Genomic DNA, 21,867 nt, shown 5'->3' with positions numbered 1-21,867 from the left:
ACCCACTCCTGGTTTTGGCTACAAATACTGATGTAAAATACTGACCAAATACTGATAGTGTGACGCCGGCCTAAATGTGTAAGTTCTAATGGGAGATTGGCAGGGCTAGTTGTGTGAGATGGGCGGGTCAGACTAGCCACACACACCCACACTCCCACCCAGGGGAGTGGTTGCTGGTATGTAATGTGACCAGGGTGTGGGTCACATGGTTCCTGTGTGCTTCCTGTGTATGGATCTGTTTGGTCCATGTGCAAGGTCCTGGATGGTCGGTGTTGGAGTCTCCTGGCATTGGAGAAGTCCTGCAAGCACTGAGACCGTGGACCTGATGAACGGTCTGTGTTGGATTGTCCTGGTATGGGCTGGAGTCCTGGAAGCACTGAAACCGTGAGTCCTGCATTAGCCTGAGTGTTGGATTGTCCTGAAGTGGGCTGGAGTCCTGGAAGCACTGCTGAGGCTATGGACTGAATGGTCGAGGGTGTTGGGTTGTCCTGGGATGGGCTGGAGTCCTGCAAGCACCTGGTAAGATCATGGACTGATGGCCTGTGTGTTGGAAGCGCCTGTGACTGGTCTTCCTGGAAGCGCATGGAAAGGCTGCATCTACAGAGCCTGGGACGGTATCTGTGCTGGAGAAGCTACAGCTCCTACTGTGGGTCTGGACTATCCGAGGTGCTTTGGTCACAAGGACGGTGATCCCAGTGAGGCAGTTTCCCTGTAAACCAGCACTGGCAGGAGTAAGTGTGTGGAGCCGGAGCTCCTGTAAGGTAACTCCAGGTAACAAGGGGTTACGGACAGACACGGATCTGCCTTTGGAACAGACTATCGGTGGTTAATGTGTTCCGTTGATGTAAATGATGAACTATTTGTGTTATGGTTTATGACGTTTTAATAAACCCAAATAGACTGTTTTGTGAAAAAACGTGCCTGTATGCGTTATTCCCGTGCAAAGCGAGTGTCCCCCAAGACTCGAAGTAAGGAAAACGCTACAACACTTCAATGCCGTATATCACAGTTTATGACAATCCCCTTGTCCGGGGCTACCTTCCAGGAGCTCCGCTCCTCACGCTGACTCCTTGTCAGTCCTCTCTTCTGGGAAAGCTGCCTCACGGGAATCACCAACTTGCCTGGCAGGCACACCTCAGTCAGTCCAGACCCACCGAAGGACAATAGCTTCCCCAACACAGATCGTCCAGGTCCACGGTCTCTCAGGTCCTCCAGGAAGACTCCACTCACAGGAGCTTCCAACACAGACCGTCCAGGACCACGATCACACTGCTCTTCAGGACGTCCATCCCACCTGGGACCATCCAACACAGAGGCATGTGGCCTGTCCAGGTGCTATTCAGGACATTAGTCCAACACCCCAGGCCACCAGGTCCAAAGCCCCGCTACGTGCTCTTCAGGGAGACGACACTCCGAACACAAAGGCTCCAGTATCTTACTCAGAGACCATACAGGACCCATGTGATCCACACTCTGGGCACATTATCAAGCTGTAGCCACTCCCTTAGATAAGTGTGTGTGTGTGGCTAGTTTGACCCACCCATCTCTCATAACTAGCCCTGCCATCCTCCCTTCATAATGGGTTGAGAGCTGGCTCAGGGATAGGAAACAAAGGGTGGTTATTAATGGAGCACACTCGGACTGGGTCGCGGTTAGCAGTGGGGTACCACAGGGGTCAGTATTGGGCCCTCTTTTTAACATATTTATTAATGACCTTGTAGGGGGCATTCAGAGTAGAATTTCAATATTTGCAGATGACACTAAACTCTGCAGGGTAATTAATACAGAGGAGGACAATTTTATATTACAGGATGATTTATGTAAACCAGAAGCTTGGGCTGATAAATGGCAAATGAGCTTTAATGGGGATAAATGTAAGGTCATGCACTTGGGTAGAAGTAATAAGATGTATAATTATGTGCTTAATTCTAAATCTCTGGGCAAAACCGTCAATGAAAAAGACCTGGGTGTATGGGTGGATGACAAACTCATATTCAGTGGCCAGTGTCAGGCAGCTGCTACAAGGGCAAATAAAATAATGGGATGCAGTAAAAGAGGCATAGATGCTCATGAGGAGAACATAATTTTACCTCTATACAAGTCACTAGTGCGACCACACTTAGAATACTGTGCACAGTTCTGGTCTCCGGTGTATAAGAAAGACATAGCTGAACTGGAGCGGGTGCAGAGAAGAGCGACCAAGGTTATTAGAGGACTGGGGGGTCTGCAATACCGAGATAGGTTATTACACTTGGGGCTATTTAGTTTGGAAAAACGAAGACTAAGGGGTGATCTTATTTTAATGTATAAATATATGAGGGGACAGTACAAAGACCTTTCTGATGATCTTTTTAATCATAGACCTGAAACAGGGACTAGGGGGCATCCTCTACGTTTGGAGGAAAAAAGGTTTAAGCATAATAACAGACGCGGATTCTTTACTGTAAGAGCAGTGAGACTATGGAACTCTCTGCCGTATGATGTTGTAATGAGTGATTCGTTACTAAAATTTTCAGAAAGGTATCCAGTCCCCTCTTAAAAGTATAATGTTACAGGGTATATACACTAGATTCCTTGATAGGGCGTTGATCCAGGGAACTAGTCTGATTGCCGTATGTGGAGTCGGGAAGGAATTTTTTTCCCCAATATGGAGCTTACTATTTGCCACATGGGTTTTTTTTTTGCCTTCCTCTGGATCAACATGTTAGGGCATGTTAGGTTAGGCTATGGGTTGGACTAGATGGACTTCATGTCTTCCTTCAACCTTAATAAGTATGTTACTATATAATCATACAAACACAACACAGTTACTTGTGGGACTACAGGTCCCAGAACATCTTTACCTCAGGCTGACAGGGCAGAGTATGTTCCTCTGCGACACACATACCGACCATTCACAATAATGCCTGCGATTGTTCCTATGGCCTCAATACGCCTCCATGTGTATTCTGGGGAGACCATGTAGCGCCCCCTACCTGTAACAGGGGTCAGTGCACCACACCTGTCACTCACTGAGCTCCAGGCCGCTCACTGCAGGCGCCATAATCCCCAGCTCCACTGCATGAGCCGTCAAGAGCTTTACAGGGAGAGGACGGAACAGGTGAGAGCATGGAGTGTAGAAAACGAGTACAGACTAGTGAGGGCTACAGTCCGAGAACATGGCAGTGCCTGTACAGCTGTATAATGAGGCCCAGGCGTTATAGTGAAGGGACCGGAGGGATAAAAGCAGGAAAAGAAGCTCAATGTGCAAAAAGAGCAGCAGCAGCGAGTGCTCCCCACAGCGCAGCCTGCTGCTATATATACTAGTGATGGGTAGTTTGTGAGTGAGTAGTTCAAAATGAACTAATCTTCAGAGTGAACTCGTTCATCTAGTTCACCATCCTGACAGAGATTAGTTCATTAGTGTGAGGAGACAGAGAGTGATCCCTCATACAGCTCCTCACACTGAAGATCCCTGCTCTCACACTTGCTCTTTATAGCTCCTGATGCAGGAAAAGAAGGTAGTAAAACACTATACCACACATCAAATAGGAAATACAAATATAATAGTAATAATACAAACTGAAATTGTACAGTAGACAGACACAGCTCATGTATGAGAGAGTGTTCTGTGGTGTCGTTCATGGCCCTCACCAGTCTTTGTGATAAGATCAGCCTCCCGTAGAGGATCAGCCTCCCGTAGAGGATCAGCCTCCCGTAGAGGATCAGCCTCCCGTAGAGGATCAGCCTCCCGTAGAGGATCAGCCTCCCGTAGAGGATCAGCCTCCCGTAGAGGATCAGCCTCCCGGAGAGGATCAGCCTCCCGTAGAGGATCAGCCTCCCGGAGAGGATCAGCCTCCCGGAGAGGATCAGCCTCCCGGAGAGGATCCGCCTCCCGTAGAGGATCCGCCTCCCGTAGAGGATCCGCCTCCCGTAGAGGATCAGCCTCCCGTAGAGGATCAGCCTCCTGGAGAGGATCAGCCTCCCGTAGAGGATCAGCCTCCTGTAGCATAGAAGATCAGTCTTGCTAACATCTTTACCACTGGCTCCTGTTCTGTTCTCCGCTCCCTCATACACAATCATTATGAGTCAGTACTCTACACTAATACAGGGGGAACTGCTGCTGGGCTCAGTGAGATGCATCACGTTGATCCAGGCTGTCCGGAGTCATTCTCAACGGAACATCTAGTTCATTTAGTTCACAGGTCACATGACATGACGCATTCCCTCTCAGCTCCTCCCAGGATAGGGTGGAGAATTATCAGGCTGTCTAATAGGAAGATTTTCTTTGCCCCATAGCAACCAATCACAGGTCAGCTTTCTGATACTGCAGTAGTGCAGTGCTCTGCCAAGAGAAATCTGAGCTGTGATTGGTTGCTATGGGCATTTACTGTGCGGCAGCTGGTAAATCTGTAGTTCTGCGTCGTTTCACCACATCTCTTCCTTTTGCCGCCTACTGCAGTGGTGTGAAATGAATATAGTGCTCAATACCAGAGACTGCAAGTGACCAGAATGTGTGCAGATAATACACTGAAGAGAAGGAAGCCAGGTATGGAATCATTTCACACTTAGGCTACGTTCACACTAGCATTTTTTTTAAATCCGTCACAATGCGTCGTTTTGCAGAAAAAGCGCATCCTGCAAAAGTGCTTGCAGGATGCATTTTTTTTTTCCCCATAGACTTCTATTGACGACGCATTTGCGACGGATTGGCACACTTCGCATCCATCTTGCGACGGATGCGTCGTGCTTTGGCGGACCGTCGGGAGAAAAAACCCTACATGTAACGCTTTTTTCTCCCGACGGACCGCTTTTTCCGACCGCGCATGCACGGCCGGAACTCCGCCCCCACCTCACAATGGGGCAGCGGATGCGCCGGAAAAATGCATCCGCTGCCTTTATTGTGCAATGCAGCAAACGCTAGCGTCGGAATCTCTCCCCGACACATTGCGACGGGGAGATTCCAACGCTAGTGTGAAAGAAGCCTTAGTGGAGATCAGAAGAAAGTAACATGTTCCTACTGCTCCAATGTGATCAGTGTAGCTTGCGGTTCTGTGGGTAATCTGTCACGCCATTTAAATAATATTAATAATAATAAATATTTCACAAAGAAAAAAAGAAATTACTAACTTGAATAAATAACTTTTGAATTTTTTTTCTCCAGACTGAGTACCCCTTTAACCCCTTCCCGACCTTTGACGCATATGCTGCGTCATGAAAGTCGGTGCCAATCCGACCTGTGACGCAGCATATGCGTCATGGAGGAATCGCGTTCCTGCACTCCGGGTGAAAGGGTTAACTCCAATTTCACCCGGCCTGCAGGGACAGGAGGAGTTGTACTTTAGCCCAGGGGGAGTGGCTTCCCCCGCCCCCCCCCCGTGGCTACAATCGGTCTGATTGGCTGTTGAAAGTGAAACTGCCATTCAGGGCGATTTGTAATATTTCACCAAAAAAACTGGTGAAATATTACAATCCAGCCATGGCCGATGCTGCAATATCATCGGCCATGGCTGGAAACACTTATGTGCCCCCACCCCACCGATCGCCCCCCGATCTGTGGTCCGCTCCCCTCCGTCCTGTGCTCCGCTCCTCCGTCCTCCTGCCCGCTCCCATCGTGCTCCAATCCACCCCCCTGCACTCCGATCCACCCCCCCGCACTGTGATCCACCCCCCCGTTCTCCGATCCACCCCCCCGTTCTCCGATCCACCCCCCGTGTTACGATCCACCCCCCCCATGCTCCGATCCACCCCCCCGTGCTCCGACGCCCCCCCCCCCGTGCCCTGATCTCCCCCCCCCCCCCCCCTTATACTTACCTAGCCTCCCGGGGTCCGTCCGTCTTCTTTCCTGGGCGCCGCCATCTTCCAAAATGGCAGGCGCATGCGCAGTGCGCCCGCCGAATCGGCCGGCAGATTCGTTCCAGAGTGAATTTTGATCACTGTGATAGGTTTTATCACAGTGATCAAAATAAAAAAACAGTAATTGACACCCCCCCCCCCCTTTGTCACCCCCATAGGTAGGGACAAAAATAAAATAAATTATTTTTTTTTTCCCCCCACTAAGGTTGGGGTAAGGGGTAGGGTTAGGGTTAGGGCTAGGGGTAGGGGTAGGGTTAGGGCTAGGGCTAGGGTTAGGGTACGGTATGTCCACACGTATTCTGGTCCTCTGCGGATTTTTCCGCAGCGGATTTCATAAATCCGCAGGGCTAAACCGCTGTGGATATATCGCGGATTTACCGCGGTTTTTCTGCGCATTTCACTGCGGTTTTACAACTGCGATTTTCTATTGGAACAGTTGTAAAACCGCTGCGGAATCCGCACAAAGAAGTGACATGCTGCGGAATGTAAACCGCTGCGTTTCCGTGCAGTTTTTCTGCAGCGTGTGTACAACGATTTTTGTTTCCCGTAGGTTTACATTGAACTGTAAACTCATGGGAAACTGCTGCGGATCCGCAGCATTTTCTGCAGCGTGTGCACATACCTTTAGAATTAGGCCATGTGCACACGGTGCGGATTTGGCTGCGGATCCGCAGCAGTGTTCCATCAGATTTACAGTACCATGTAAACATATGGAAAACCAAATCCGCTGTGCCCATGGTGCAGAAAATACCGTGCGGAAACGCTGCGTTGTATTTTCCGCAGCATGTCAATTCTTTGTGCGGATTCCGCAGCGTTTTACACCTGTTCCTCAATAGGAATCCGCAGGTGAAATCCGCACAAAAAACACTAGCAATCCGCAGGTAAAACGCAGGTAAAACGCAGTGCCTTTTACCCACGGATTTTTCAAAAATGGTGCGGAAATATCTCACACGAATCCGCAACGTGGGCACATAGCCTTAGGGCTAGGGTTGGAATTAGGGTTGTGGTTAGGGTTAGGGGTGTGTTGGGGTTAGGGTTGTGGTTAGGGTTATGGCTACAGTTGGAATTAGGGTTGTGGTTAGGGTTAGGGGTGTGTTGGGGTTAGGGTTGTGGTTAGGGTTAGGGTTGGAATTAGGGTTGTGGTTAGGGTTAGGGGTGTGTTGGGGTTAGTGTTGTGGTTAGGGGTGTGTTGGGGTTAGGGTTGTGATTAGGATTATGGCTACAGTTGGGATAGGTTAGGGGTGTGGGGGGGTTAGTGTTGGAGATAGAATTGAGGGGTTTCCACTGTTTAGGCACATCAGGAGGTCTCCAAACACAACATGGCGCCACCATTGATTCCAGCCAATCTTGTATTCAAAAAGTCAAATGGTGCTCCCTCAATTCCGAGCCCTGACGTGTGCCCAAACAGTGGTTTACCCCCACATATGGGATATCAGTGTACTCAGGACAAACTGCGCAACAATTATTGGGGTCCAATTTTCCTGTTGCCCTTGAGAAAATAAAAAATTGCTTGCTAAAACATCATTTTTGAGGAAAGAAAAATGATTTTTTATTTTCACGGCTCTGCGTTGTAAACGTCTGTGAAGCACTTGGGGGTTCAAAGTGCTCACCACATATCTAGATAAGTTCCTTGGGGGGTCTAGTTTCCAAAATGGGGTCACTTGTGGGGGGTTTCTACTGTTTAGGCACACCAGGGGCTCTGCAAACGCAACGTGATGTCCGCAGACCATTCCATCAAAGTCTGCATTTCAAAAGTCACTACTTCCCTTCTGAGCCCCCACGTGTGCCCAAACAGTAGTTTACCCCCACATATGGGGTATCACCGTACTCAGGAGAAACTGGACAACAACTTTTGGATCCAATTTCTCCTGTAACCCTTGGGAAAATAAAAAATTCTGGACTAAAAAATTATTTTTGAGGAAAGAAAACGTATTTATTATTTTCACGGCTCTGCGTTATAAACTTCTGTGAAGCACTTGAGGGTTCAAAGTGCTCACCACACATCTAGATAAGTTCCTTTCGGGGTCTAGTTTCCAAAATGGGGTCACTTGTGGGGGGTTTCTACTGGTAAGCCACATCAGGGGCTCTGCAAACGCAACGTGACGCCCGCAGAGCATTCCATCAAAGTCTGCATTTCAAAACGTCACTACTTCACTTCCGAGCCCCGGCATGTGCCCAAACAGTGATTTACCCCCACATATGGGGTATGAGCGTACTCAGGAGAAACTGGACAACAACTTTTGGGGTCAAATTTCTCCTGTTACCCTTGGGAAAATAAAAAATTCCAGGCTAAAAAATCATTTTTGAGAAAAGAAAAATTATTTTTTATTTTCATGGCTCTGCGTTATAAACTTCTGTGAAGCACTTGAGGGTTCAAAGTGCTCACCACACATCTAGATTAGTTCCTTTGGGGGTCTAGTTTCCAAAATGGGGTAATTTGTGGGGGATCTCTAATGTTTAGGCACATAGGAGCTCTCCAAAAGCGACATGGTGTCCGCTAACGATTGGAGCTAATTTTCCATTTAAAAAGCCAAATGGCGTGCCTTCCCTTCTGAGCCCTGCCGTGCGCCCAAACAGTGGTTTACCCCCACATATGAGGTATCGGCGTACTCGGGAGAAATTGTCCAACAAATTTTAGGATCCATTTTATCCTGTTGCACATGTGAAAATGAAAAAATTGAGGCTAAAAGAATTTTTTTGTGAAAAAAAAAAAAAGTACTTTTTCATTTTTACGGATCAATTTGTGAAGCACCTGGGGGTTCAAAGTGCTCACTATGCATCTAGATAAGTTCCTTGGGGCGTCTAGTTTCCAAAATGGGGTCACTTGTGGGAGAGCGCCAATGTTTAGGCACACAGGGGCTCTCCAAACGTGACACGGTGTCCGCTAAAGAGTGGAGCCAATTTTTCATTCAAAAAGTCAAATGGCGCTCCTTGCCTTCCAAGCCCTGCCGTGCGCCCAAACAGTGGTTTACCCCCACATATGAGGTATCAGCGTACTCAGGACAAATTGGACAACAACTTTCGTGGTTCAGTTTCTCCTTTTACCATTGGGAAAATAAAAAAATTGTTGCTAAAAGATAATTTTTGTGACTAAAAAGTTAAATGTTCATTTTTTCCTTCCATGTTGCTTCTGCTGCTGTGAAGCACCTGAAGGGTTAATAAACTTCTTGAATGTGGTTTTGAGTACCTTGAGGGGTGCAGTTTTTAGAATGGTGTCACTTTTGGGTATTTTCAGCCATATAGACCCCTCAAACTGACTTCAAATGTGAGGTGGTCCCTAAAAAAAATGGTTTTGTAAATTTCGTTGTAAAAATGAGAAATCGCTGGTCAAATTTTAACCCTTAAAACTTCCTAGCAAAGAAAAATGTTGTTTCCAAAATTCTGCTGATGTAAAGTAGACATGTGGGAAATGTTATTTATTAACTATTTTGTGTCACATATCTCTCTGGTTTAACAGAATAAAAATTCAAAATGTGAAAATTGCGACATTTTCAAAATTTTCGCCAAATTTCCGTTTTTATCACAAATAAACGCAGAATTTATTGACCTAAATTTACCACTAACATGAAGCCCAATATGTCACGAAAAAACAATCTCAGAACCGCTAGGATCCGTTGAAGCGTTCCTGAGTTATTACCTCATAAAGGGACACTGGTCAGAATTGCAAAAAACGGCCAGGTCTTTAAGGTCAAAATAGGCTGGGTCATGAAGGGGTTAATAAGAGTTTGTTATGTAATGATCAGATGTATTAACTATTTCTGATCATTTTAACAAAACTATAACTCATCCTAGGAGCCCCAGCGTCTGTGTAACGAACCAGAACTGATCCCTCTCTTCTCCGCAGAATCCAGAGAATGAACTAAATGAACGAGATTTCCCATCACTAATATATACTGCACAGCTCCGCCTCCTGTCACATGACACTGACATCATCGCAGGTCCTACTCCACCACTGCTCTGCTGAGCTCCGCCCCTACTGGTCACATGGTCCTGACATCATCGCAGGTCCTTCATCTCTACAGTGCAGCAGCCGCAGCTTGTTCTCTCTGGTGTCAGCCATAATTATAGAGAAGCCGGAAGGTCTCCATCCCCCGACATCATCCAACATCTGTCACCGGAGCGACGGCCGAGGATGGAGGCAGAGACGTCCCGAAGAATCATCGCCTGCGCCCTGGAGATCATCTCCCTGCTGAGCGGAGAGGTAAACTCTTCTATATTTCTATTATTATCTGCTGAGTGGAGAGGTAAACTCTTCTATATTTCTATTATTATCTGCTGAGTGGAGAGGTAAACTCTTCTATATTTCTACTATTATCTGCTGAGTGGAGAGGTAAACTCTTCTATATTTCTATTATCTGCTGAGTGGAGAGGTAAACTCTTCTATATTTCTATTATCTGCTGAGTGGAGAGGTAAACTCTTCTATATTTCTATTATCTGCTGAGTGGAGAGGTAAACTCTTCTATATTTCTATTATCTGCTGAGTGGAGAGGTAAACTCTTCTATATTTCTATTATCTGCTGAGCGGAGAGGTAAACTCTTCTATATTTCTATTATTATCTGCTGAGTGGAGAGGTAAACTCTTCTATATTTCTATTATCTGCTGAGCGGAGAGGTAAACTCTTCTATATTTCTATTATTATCTGCTGAGTGGAGAGGTAAACTCTTCTATATTTCTATTATCTACTGAGCGGAGAGGTAAACTCTTCTATATTTCTATCATTATCTGCTGAGTGGAGAGGTAAACTCTTCTATATTTCTATTATTATCTGCTGAGTGGAGAGGTAAACTCTTCTATATTTCTATTATCTGCTGAGAGGAGAGGTAAACTCTTCTATATTTCTATTATTATCTGCTGAGCGGAGAGGTAAACTCTTCTATATTTCTATTATTATCTGCTGAGTGGAGAGGTAAACTCTTCTATATTTCTATTATTATCTGCTGAGTGGAGAGGTAAACTCTTCTATATTTCTATTATTATCTGCTGAGTGGAGAGGTAAACTCTTCTATATTACTATTATTATCTGCTGAGTGGAGAGGTAAACTCTTCTATATTTCTATTATTATCTGCTGAGCGGAGAGGTAAACTCTTCTATATTTCTATTATCATCTGCTGAGCGGAGAGGTAAACTCTTCTATATTTCTATTATTATCTGCTGAGCGGAGAGGTAAACTCTTCTATATTTCTATTATCATCTGCTGAGCGGAGAGGTAAACTCTTCTATATTTCTATTATTATCTGCTGAGTGGAGAGGTAAACTCTTCTATATTTCTATTATTACCTGCTGAGCGGAGAGGTAAACTCTTCTATATTTCTATTATTACCTGCTGAGCGGAGAGGTAAACTCTTCTATATTTCTATTATTATCTGCTGAGTGGAGAGGTAAACTCTTCTATATTTCTATTATTATCTGCTGAGTGGAGAGGTAAACTCTTCTATATTTCTATTATTATCTGCTGAGCGGAGAGGTAAACTCTTCTATATTTCTATTATCATCTGCTGAGCGGAGAGGTAAACTCTTCTATATTTCTATTATTATCTGCTGAGTGGAGAGGTAAACTCTTCTATATTTCTATTATTATCTGCTGAGTGGAGAGGTAAACTCTTCTATATTTCTGTTATCTGCTGAGTGGAGAGGTAAACTCTTCTATATTTCTATTATCATCTGCTGAGTGGAGAGGTAAACTCTTCTATATTTCTATTATTATCAGCTGAGCGGAGAGGTAAACTCTTCTATATTTCTATTATTATCAGCTGAGTGGAGAGGTAAACTCTTCTATATTTCTATTATCTGCTGAGAGGAGAGGTAAACTCTTCTATATTTCTATTATTATCTGCTGAGTGGAGAGGTAAACTCTTCTATATTTCTATTATCATCTGCTGAGTGGAGAGGTAAACTCTTCTATATTTCTATTATTATCTGCTGAGCGGAGAGGTAAACTCTTCTATATTTCTATTATCTGCTGAGAGGAGAGGTAAACTCTTCTATATTTCTATTATCTGCTGAGAGGAGAGGTAAACTCATCTATATTTCTATTATTATCAGCTGAGTGGAGAGGTAAACTCTTCTATATTTCTATTATCTGCTGAGAGGAGAGGTAAACTCTTCTATATTTATATTATTATCTGCTGAGTGGAGAGGTAAACTCTTCTATATTTCTATTATCTGCTGAGCGGAGAGGTAAACTCTTCTATATTTATATTATTATCTGCTGAGTGGAGAGGTAAACTCTTCTATATTTCTATTATCTGCTGAGAGGAGAGGTAAACTCATCTATATTTCTATTATTATCAGCTGAGTGGAGAGGTAAACTCTTCTATATTTCTATTATCTGCTGAGAGGAGAGGTAAACTCATCTATATTTCTATTATTATCAGCTGAGTGGAGAGGTAAACTCTTCTATATTTCTATTATCTGCTGAGAGGAGAGGTAAACTCTTCTATATTTATATTATTATCTGCTGAGTGGAGAGGTAAACTCTTCTATATTTCTATTATCTGCTGAGAGGAGAGGTAAACTCTTCTATATTTCTATTATTATCAGCTGAGTGGAGAGGTAAACTCTTCTATATTTCTATTATCTGCTGAGAGGAGAGGTAAACTCTTCTATATTTATATTATTATCTGCTGAGTGGAGAGGTAAACTCTTCTATATTTCTATTATCTGCTGAGCGGAGAGGTAAACTCTTCTATATTTCTATTATTATCTGCTGAGTGAAGAGGTAAACTCTTCTATATTTCTATTATCTGCTGAGAGGAGAGGTAAACTCTTCTATATTTCTATTATCTGCTGAGTGGAGAGGTAAACTCTTCTATATTTCTATTATTATCAGCTGAGCAGAGAGGTAAACTCTTCTATATTTCTATTATCTGCTGAGAGGAGAGGTAAACTCTTCTATATTTCTATTATTATCTGCTGAGTGGAGAGGTAAACTCTTCTATATTTCTATTATTATCTGCTGAGCGGAGAGGTAAACTCTTCTATATTTCTATTATTATCTGCTGAGTGGAGAGGTAAACTCTTCTATATTTCTATTATTACCTGCTGAGCGGAGAGGTAAACTCTTCTATATTTCTATTATTATCTGCTGAGCGGAGAGGTAAACTCTTCTATATTTCTATTATTATCTGCTGAGCGGAGAGGTAAACTCTTCTATATTTCTATTATCTGCTGAGCGGAGAGGTAAACTCTTCTATATTTCTATTATCATCTGCTGAGTGGAGAGGTAAACTCTTCTATATTTCTATTATTATCTGCTGAGCGGAGAGGTAAACTCTTCTATATTTCTATTATCTGCTGAGAGGAGAGGTAAACTCTTCTATATTTCTATTATTATCTGCTGAGTGGAGAGGTAAACTCTTCTATATTTCTATTATTATCTGCTGAGTGGAGAGGTAAACTCTTCTATATTTCTATTATCTGCTGAGTGGAGAGGTAAACTCTTCTATATTTCTATTATCTGCTGAGAGGAGAGGTAAACTCTTCTATATTTCTATTATTATCTGCTGAGCGGAGAGGTAAACTCTTCTATATTTCTATTATTATCTGCTGAGCGGAGAGGTAAACTCTTCTATATTTCTATTATCTGCTGAGCGGAGAGGTAAACTCTTCTATATTTCTATTATTATCTGCTGAGTGGAGAGGTAAACTCTGCTATATTTCTATTATTATCTGCTGAGTGGAGAGGTAAACTCTTCTATATTTCTATTATCTGCTGAGCGGAGAGGTAAACTCTTCTATATTTCTATTATCTGCTGAGTGGAGAGGTAAACTCTTCTATATTTCTATTATTATCTGCTGAGTGGAGAGGTAAACTCTTCTATATTTCTATTATCTGCTGAGCGGAGAGGTAAACTCTTCTATATTTCTATTATCTGCTGAGTGGAGAGGTAAACTCTTCTATATTTCTATTATTATCTGCTGAGCGGAGAGGTAAACTCTTCTATATTTCTATTATTATCTGCTGAGTGGAGAGGTAAACTCTTCTATATTTCTATTATCTGCTGAGTGGAGAGGTAAACTCTTCTATATTTCTATTATTACCTGCTGAGTGGAGAGGTAAACTCTTCTATATTTCTATTATCTGCTGAGTGGAGAGGTAAACTCTTCTATATTTCTATTATTATCTGCTGAGTGGAGAGGTAAACTCTTCTATATTTCTATTATTATCTGCTGAGCGGAGAGGTAAACTCTTCTATATTTCTATTATCTGCTGAGCGGAGAGGTAAACTCTTCTATATTTCTATTATCTGCTGAGTGGAGAGGTAAACTCTTCTATATTTCTATTATCTGCTGAGTGGAGAGGTAAACTCTTCTATATTTCTATTATCTGCTGAGTGGAGAGGTAAACTCTTCTATATTTCTATTATCTGCTGAGTGGAGAGGTAAACTCTTCTATATTTCTATTATTACCTGCTGAGCGGAGAGGTAAACTCTTCTATATTTCTATTATTATCTCCTGAGTGGAGAGGTAAACTCTTCTATATTTCTATTATTATCTCCTGAGTGGAGAGGTAAACTCTTCTATATTTCTATTATTATCTCCTGAGTGGAGAGGTAAACTCTTCTATATTTCTATTATCTGCTGAGCGGAGAGGTAAACTCTTCTATATTTCTATTATTATCTGCTGAGTGGAGAGGTAAACTCTTCTATATTTCTATTATCTGCTGAGCGGAGAGGTAAACTCTTCTATATTTCTATTATTACCTGCTGAGCGGAGAGGTAAACTCTTCTATATTTCTATTATCTGCTGAGCGGAGAGGTAAACTCTTCTATATTTCTATTATCTGCTGAGTGGAGAGGTAAACTCTTCTATATTTCTATTATTATCTGCTGAGCGGAGAGGTAAACTCTTCTATATTTCTATTATCTGCTGAGTGGAGAGGTAAACTCTTCTATATTTCTATTATCTGCTGAGTGGAGAGGTAAACTCTTCTATATTTCTATTATTATCTGCTGAGCGGAGAGGTAAACTCTTCTATATTTCTATTATCTGCTGAGCGGAGAGGTAAACTCTTCTATATTTCTATTATCTGCTGAGTGGAGAGGTAAACTCTTCTATATTTCTATTATTATCTGCTGAGCGGAGAGGTAAACTCTTCTATATTTCTATTATCTGCTGAGTGGAGAGGTAAACTCTTCTATATTTCTATTATCTGCTGAGTGGAGAGGTAAACTCTTCTATATTTCTATTATTACCTGCTGAGCGGAGAGGTAAACTCTTCTATATTTCTATTATTACCTGCTGAGCGGAGAGGTGAACTCTTCTATATTTCTATTATTATCTGCTGAGTGGAGAGGTAAACTCTTCTATATTTCTATTATTACCTGCTGAGTGGAGAGGTAAACTCTTCTATATTTCTATTATTACCTGCTGAGCGGAGAGGTGAACTCTTCTATATTTCTATTATTATCTGCTGAGTGGAGAGGTAAACTCTTCTATATTTCTATTATTATCTGCTGAGTGGAGAGATAAACTCTTCTATATTTCTATTATTATCTGCTGAGTGGAGAGGTAAACTCTTCTATATTTCTATTATTACCTGCTGAGCGGAGAGGTAAACTCTTCTATATTTCTATTATTACCTGCTGAGCGGAGAGGTGAACTCTTCTATATTTCTATTATTATCTGCTGAGTGGAGAGGTAAACTCTTCTATATTTCTATTATTATCTGCTGAGCGGAGAGGTAAACTCTTCTATATTTCTATTATTACCTGCTGAGTGGAGAGGTAAACTCTTCTATATTTCTATTATTACCTGCTGAGCGGAGAGGTGAACTCTTCTATATTTCTATTATTATCTGCTGAGTGGAGAGGTAAACTCTTCTATATTTCTATTATTACCTGCTGAGTGGAGAGGTGAACTCTTCTATATTTCTATTATTATCTGCTGAGCGGAGAGGTAAACTCTTCTATATTTCTATTATTACCTGCTGAGCGGAGAGGTGAACTCTTCTATATTTCTATTATTATCTGCTGAGCGGAGAGGTAAACTCTTCTATATTTCTATTATTACCTGCTGAGCGGAGAGGTGAACTCTTCTATATTTCTATTATTATCTGCTGAGTGGAGAGGTAAACTCTTCTATATTTCTATTATTATCTGCTGAGTGGAGAGATAAACTCTTCTATATTTCTATTATTATCTGCTGAGTGGAGAGGTAAACTCTTCTATATTTCTATTATCTGCTGAGTGGAGAGGTAAACTCTTCTATATTTCTATTATTACCTGCTGAGTGGAGAGGTAAACTCTTCTATATTTCTATTATCTGCTGAGTGGAGAGGTAAACTCTTCTATATTTCTATTATTATCTGCTGAGTGGAGAGGTAAACTCTTCTATATTTCTATTATCTGCTGAGTGGAGAGGTAAACTCTTCTATATTTCTATTATTACCTGCTGAGTGGAGAGGTAAACTCTTCTATATTTCTATTATCTGCTGAGTGGAGAGGTAAACTCTTCTATATTTCTATTATTATCTGCTGAGCGGAGAGGTAAACTCTTCTATATTTCTATTATTACCTACTGAGTGGAGAGGTAAACTCTTCTATATTTCTATTATTATCTGCTGAGTGGAGAGGTAAACTCTTCTATATTTCTATTATCTGCTGAGTGGAGAGGTAAACTCTTCTATATTTCTATTATTATCTGCTGAGTGGAGAGGTAAACTCTTCTATATTTCTATTATCTGCTGAGCGGAGAGGTAAACTCTTCTATATTTCTATTATTATCTGCTGAGTGGAGAGGTAAACTCTTCTATATTTCTATTATCTGCTGAGCCGAGAGGTAAACTCTTCTATATTTCTATTATTATCTGCTGAGTGGAGAGGTAAACTCTTCTATATTTCTATTATTACCTGCTGAGCGGAGAGGTAAACTCTTCTATATTTCTATTATTATCTGCTGAGTGGAGAGGTAAACTCTTCTATATTTCTATTATCTGCTGAGCCGAGAGGTAAACTCTTCTATATTTCTATTATTATCTGCTGAGTGGAGAGGTAAACTCTTCTATATTTCTATTATTACCTGCTGAGCGGAGAGGTAAACTCTTCTATATTTCTATTATCTGCTGAGCGGAGAGGTAAACTCTTCTATATTTCTATTATTATCTGCTGAGTGGAGAGGTAAACTCTTCTATATTTCTATTATTACCTGCTGAGCGGAGAGGTAAACTCTTCTATATTTCTATTATCTGCTGAGCGGAGAGGTAAACTCTTCTATATTTCTATTATTATCTGCTGAGCGGAGAGGTAAACTCTTCTATATTTCTATTATTATCTGCTGAGTGGAGAGGTAAACTCTTCTATATTTCTATTATCTGCTGAGTGTAGAGGTAAACTCTTCTATATTTCTATTATTATCTGCTGAGTGGAGAGGTAAACTCTTCTATATTTCTATTATTACCTGCTGAGCGGAGAGGTAAACTCTTCTATATTTCTATTATCTGCTGAGCGGAGAGGTAAACTCTTCTATATTTCTATTATTATCTGCTGAGTGGAGAGGTAAACTCTTCTATATTTCTATTATCTGCTGAGCGGAGAGGTAAACTCTTCTATATTTCTATTATCTGCTGAGCGGAGAGGTAAACTCTTCTATATTTCTATTATCTGCTGAGTGGAGAGGTAAACTCTTCTATATTTCTATTATTATCTGCTGATTAGAGAGGTAAACTCTTCTATATTTCTATTATCTGATGAGCGGAGAGGTAAACTCTTCTATATTTCTATTATCTGCTGAGTGGAGAGGTAAACTCTTCTATATTTCTATTATTATCTGCTGAGTGGAGAGGTAAACTCTTCTATATTTCTATTATTATCTGCTGAGCGGAGAGGTAAACTCTTCTATATTTCTATTATCTGCTGAGCGGAGAGGTAAACTCTTCTATATTTCTATTATTATCAGCTGAGCAGAGAGGTAAACTCTTCTATATTTCTATTATCTGCTGAGAGGAGAGGTAAACTCTTCTATATTTCTATTATTATCTGCTGAGTGAAGAGGTAAACTCTTCTATATTTCTATTATCTGCTGAGAGGAGAGGTAAACTCTTCTATATTTCTATTATTATCTGCTGAGCGGAGAGGTAAACTCTTCTATATTTCTATTATTATCTGCTGAGTGGAGAGGTAAACTCTTCTATATTTCTATTATTATCTGCTGAGCGGAGAGGTAAACTCTTCTATATTTCTATTATTATCTGCTGAGTGGAGAGGTAAACTCTTCTATATTTCTACTATCTGCTGAGTGGAGAGGTAAACTCTTCTATATTTCTATTATTATCTGCTGAGCGGAGAGGTAAACTCTTCTATATTTCTATTATCTGCTGAGCGGAGAGGTAAACTCTTCTATATTTCTATTATCATCTGCTGAGTGGAGAGGTAAACTCTTCTATATTTCTATTATTATCTGCTGAGCGGAGAGATAAACTCTTCTATATTTCTATTATTATCTGCTGAGCGGAGAGGTAAACTCTTCTATATTTCTATTATCATCTGCTGAGTGGAGAGGTAAACTCTTCTATATTTCTATTATTATCTGCTGAGTGGAGAGGTAAACTCTTCTATATTTCTATTATTATCTGCTGAGTGGAGAGATAAACTCTTCTATATTTCTATTATTATCTGCTGAGCGGAGAGGTAAACTCTTCTATATTTCTATTATCATCTGCTGAGTGGAGAGGTAAACTCTTCTATATTTCTATTATTATCTGCTGAGTGGAGAGATAAACTCTTCTATATTTCTATTATTATCTGCTGAGTGGAGAGGTAAACTCTTCTATATTTCTATTATCATCTGCTGAGTGGAGAGGTAAACTCTTCTATATTTCTATTATTATCTGCTGAGCGGAGAGGTAAACTCTTCTATATTTCTATTATTATCTGCTGAGTGGAGAGGTAAACTCTTCTATATTTCTATTATCTGCTGAGAGGAGAGGTAAACTCTTCTATATTTCTATTATTATCTGCTGAGTGGAGAGGTAAACTCTTCTATATTTCTATTATTATCTGCTGAGTGGAGAGGTAAACTCTTCTATATTTCTATTATCTGCTGAGTGGAGAGGTAAACTCTTCTATATTTCTATTATCTGCTGAGAGGAGAGGTAAACTCTTCTATATTTCTATTATTATCTGCTGAGTGGAGAGGTAAACTCTTCTATATTTCTATTATTATCTGCTGAGCGGAGAGGTAAACTCTTCTATATTTCTATTATCTGCTGAGAGGAGAGGTAAACTCTTCTATATTTCTATTATTATCTGCTGAGTGGAGAAGTAAACTCTTCTATATTTCTATTATTATCTGCTGAGCGGAGAGGTAAACTCTTCTATATTTCTATTATTATCTGCTGAGTGGAGAGGTAAACTCTTCTATATTTCTATTATTATCTGCTGAGAGGAGAGGTAAACTCTTCTATATTTCTATTATTATCTGCTGAGCGGAGAGGTAAACTCTTCTATATTTCTATTATTATCAGCTGAGCGGAGAGGTAAACTCTTCTATATTTCTATTATCTGCTGAGAGGAGAGGTAAACTCTTCTATATTTCTATTATTATCTGCTGAGCGGAGAGGTAAACTCTTCTATATTTCTATTATTATCTGCTGAGCGGAGAGGTAAACTCTTCTATATATCTATTATCTGCTGAGCGGAGAGGTAAACTCTTCTATATTTCTATTATTATCAGCTGAGTGGAGAGGTAAACTCTTCTATATTTCTATTATTATCTGCTGAGCGGAGAGGTAAACTCTTCTATATTTCTATTATTATCAGCTGAGTGGAGAGGTAAACTCTTCTATATTTCTATTATCTGCTGAGAGGAGAGGTAAACTCTTCTATATTTCTATTATCTGCTGAGCGGAGAGGTAAACTCTTCTATATTTCTATTATCTGCTGAGCGGAGAGGTAAACTCTTCTATATTTCTATTATTATCTGCTGAGCGGAGAGGTAAACTCTTCTATATTTCTATTATTATCTGCTGAGCGGAGAGGTAAACTCTTCTATATTTCTATTATCTGCTGAGCGGAGAGGTAAACTCTTCTATATTTCTATTATCTGCTGAGTGGAGAGGTAAACTCTGCTATATTTCTATTATTATCTGCTGAGTGGAGAGGTAAACTCTTCTATATTTCTATTATCTGCTGAGCGGAGAGGTAAACTCTTCTATATTTCTATTATTATCTGCTGAGTGGAGAGGTAAACTCTTCTATATTACTATTATTATCTGCTGAGTGGAGAGGTAAACTCTTCTATATTTCTATTATCTGCTGAGCGGAGAGGTAAACTCTTCTATATTTCTATTATTATCTGCTGAGCGGAGAGGTAAACTCTTCTATATTTCTATTATTACCTGCTGAGTGGAGAGGTAAACTCTTCTATATTTCAATTATTACCTGCTGAGTGGAGAGGTAAACTCTTCTATATTTCTATTATTATCTGTTGAGTGGAGAGGTAAACTCTTCTATATTTCTATTATTACCTGCTGAGTGGAGAGGTAAACTCTTCTATATTTCTATTATCTGCTGAGCGGAGAGGTAAACTCTTCTATATTTCTATTATTATCTGCTGAGCGGAGAGGTAAACTCTTCTATATTTCTATTATTACCTGCTGAGTGGAGAGGTAAACTCTTCTATATTTCTATTATTACCTGCTGAGTGGAGAGGTAAACTCTTCTATATTTCTATTATCTGCTGAGTGGAGAGGTAAACTCTTCTATATTTCTATTATCTGCTGAGCGGAGAGGTAAACTCTTCTATATTTCTATTATTATCTGTTGAGTGGAGAGGTAAACTCTTCTATATTTCTATTATCTGCTGAGCGGAGAGGTAAACTCTTCTATATTTCTATTATTACCTGCTGAGTGGAGAGGTAAACTCTTCTATATTTCTATTATCTGCTGAGTGGAGAGGTAAACTCTGCTATATTTCTATTATTATCTGCTGAGTGGAGAGGTAAACTCTTCTATATTTCTATTATCTGCTGAGCGGAGAGGTAAACTCTTCTATATTTCTATTATTACCTGCTGAGTGGAGAGGTAAACTCTTCTATATTTCTATTATTATCTGCTGAGCGGAGAGGTAAACTCTTCTATATTTCTATTATCTGCTGAGCGGAGAGGTAAACTCTTCTATATTTCTATTATCTGCTGAGTGGAGAGGTAAACTCTTCTATATTTCTATTATCTGCTGAGTGGAGAGGTAAACTCTTCTATATTTCTATTATCTGCTCAGTGGAGAGGTAAACTCTTCTATATTTCTATTATTATCTGCTGAGTGGAGAGGTAAACTCTTCTATATTTCTATTATTATCTGCTGAGTGGAGAGGTAAACTCTTCTATATTTCTATTATCTGCTGAGTGGAGAGGTAAACTCTTCTATATTTCTATTATTATCTGCTGAGTGGAGAGGTAAACTCTTCTATATTTCTATTATCTGCTGAGTGGAGAGGTAAACTCTTCTATATTTCTATTATCTGCTGAGCGGAGAGGTAAACTCTTCTATATTTCTATCATTATCTGCTGAGTGGAGAGGTAAACTCTTCTATATTTCTATTATTATCTGCTGAGCGGAGAGGTAAACTCTTCTATATTTCTATTATTATCTGCTGAGTGGAGAGGTAAACTCTTCTATATTTCTATTATTATCTGCTGAGCGGAGAGGTAAACTCTTCTATATTTCTATCATTATCTGCTGAGTGGAGAGGTAAACTCTTCTATATTTCTATTATTATCTGCTGAGCGGGGAGGTAAACTCTTCTATATTTCTATTATTATCTGCTGAGCGGAGAGGTAAACTCTTCTATATTTCTATTATTATCTGCTGAGTGGAGAGGTAAACTCTTCTATATTTCTATTATCTGCTGAGTGGAGAGGTAAACTCTTCTATATTTCTATTATCTGCTGAGTGGAGAGGTAAACTCTTCTATATTTCTATTATCTGCTGAGTGGAGAGGTAAACTCTTCTATATTTCTATTATTATCTGCTGAGTGGAGAGGTAAACTCTTCTATATTTCTATTATCTGCTGAGTGGAGAGGTAAACTC

General features: G+C 40.6%; 1 protein-coding gene across 2 annotated transcripts in view; it reads left to right on the top strand.

The window, feature by feature from the left end:
• The first annotated feature begins 232 nt into the window (after nucleotides 1-232).
• Nucleotides 233-21,867, top strand: part of LOC138638943 (oocyte zinc finger protein XlCOF22-like) — a 129,352-nt gene continuing 107,717 nt past the window's right edge. Inside the window, exons 1-2 of one of the 2 annotated variants that reach the window (XM_069728700.1) lie at nucleotides 233-384; nucleotides 9,680-10,036. In XM_069728700.1, the coding sequence (XP_069584801.1) occupies nucleotides 9,968-10,036 (69 nt within the window). In that variant the 5' untranslated portion in view covers nucleotides 233-384; nucleotides 9,680-9,967. Of the gene's footprint in view, nucleotides 385-9,316; nucleotides 10,037-21,867 lie in introns of those variants that run through there. The other variant, XM_069728701.1, reaches the window with a different exon arrangement.

Source organism: Ranitomeya imitator, chromosome 5, assembly GCF_032444005.1.
Source record: "Ranitomeya imitator isolate aRanImi1 chromosome 5, aRanImi1.pri, whole genome shotgun sequence".
NCBI classification, from domain to species: domain Eukaryota; kingdom Metazoa; phylum Chordata; class Amphibia; order Anura; family Dendrobatidae; genus Ranitomeya; species Ranitomeya imitator.
The sequence above is the reverse complement of the archived record's forward strand: the minus strand, read 5'-3'. Positions and strand labels throughout refer to the sequence as shown.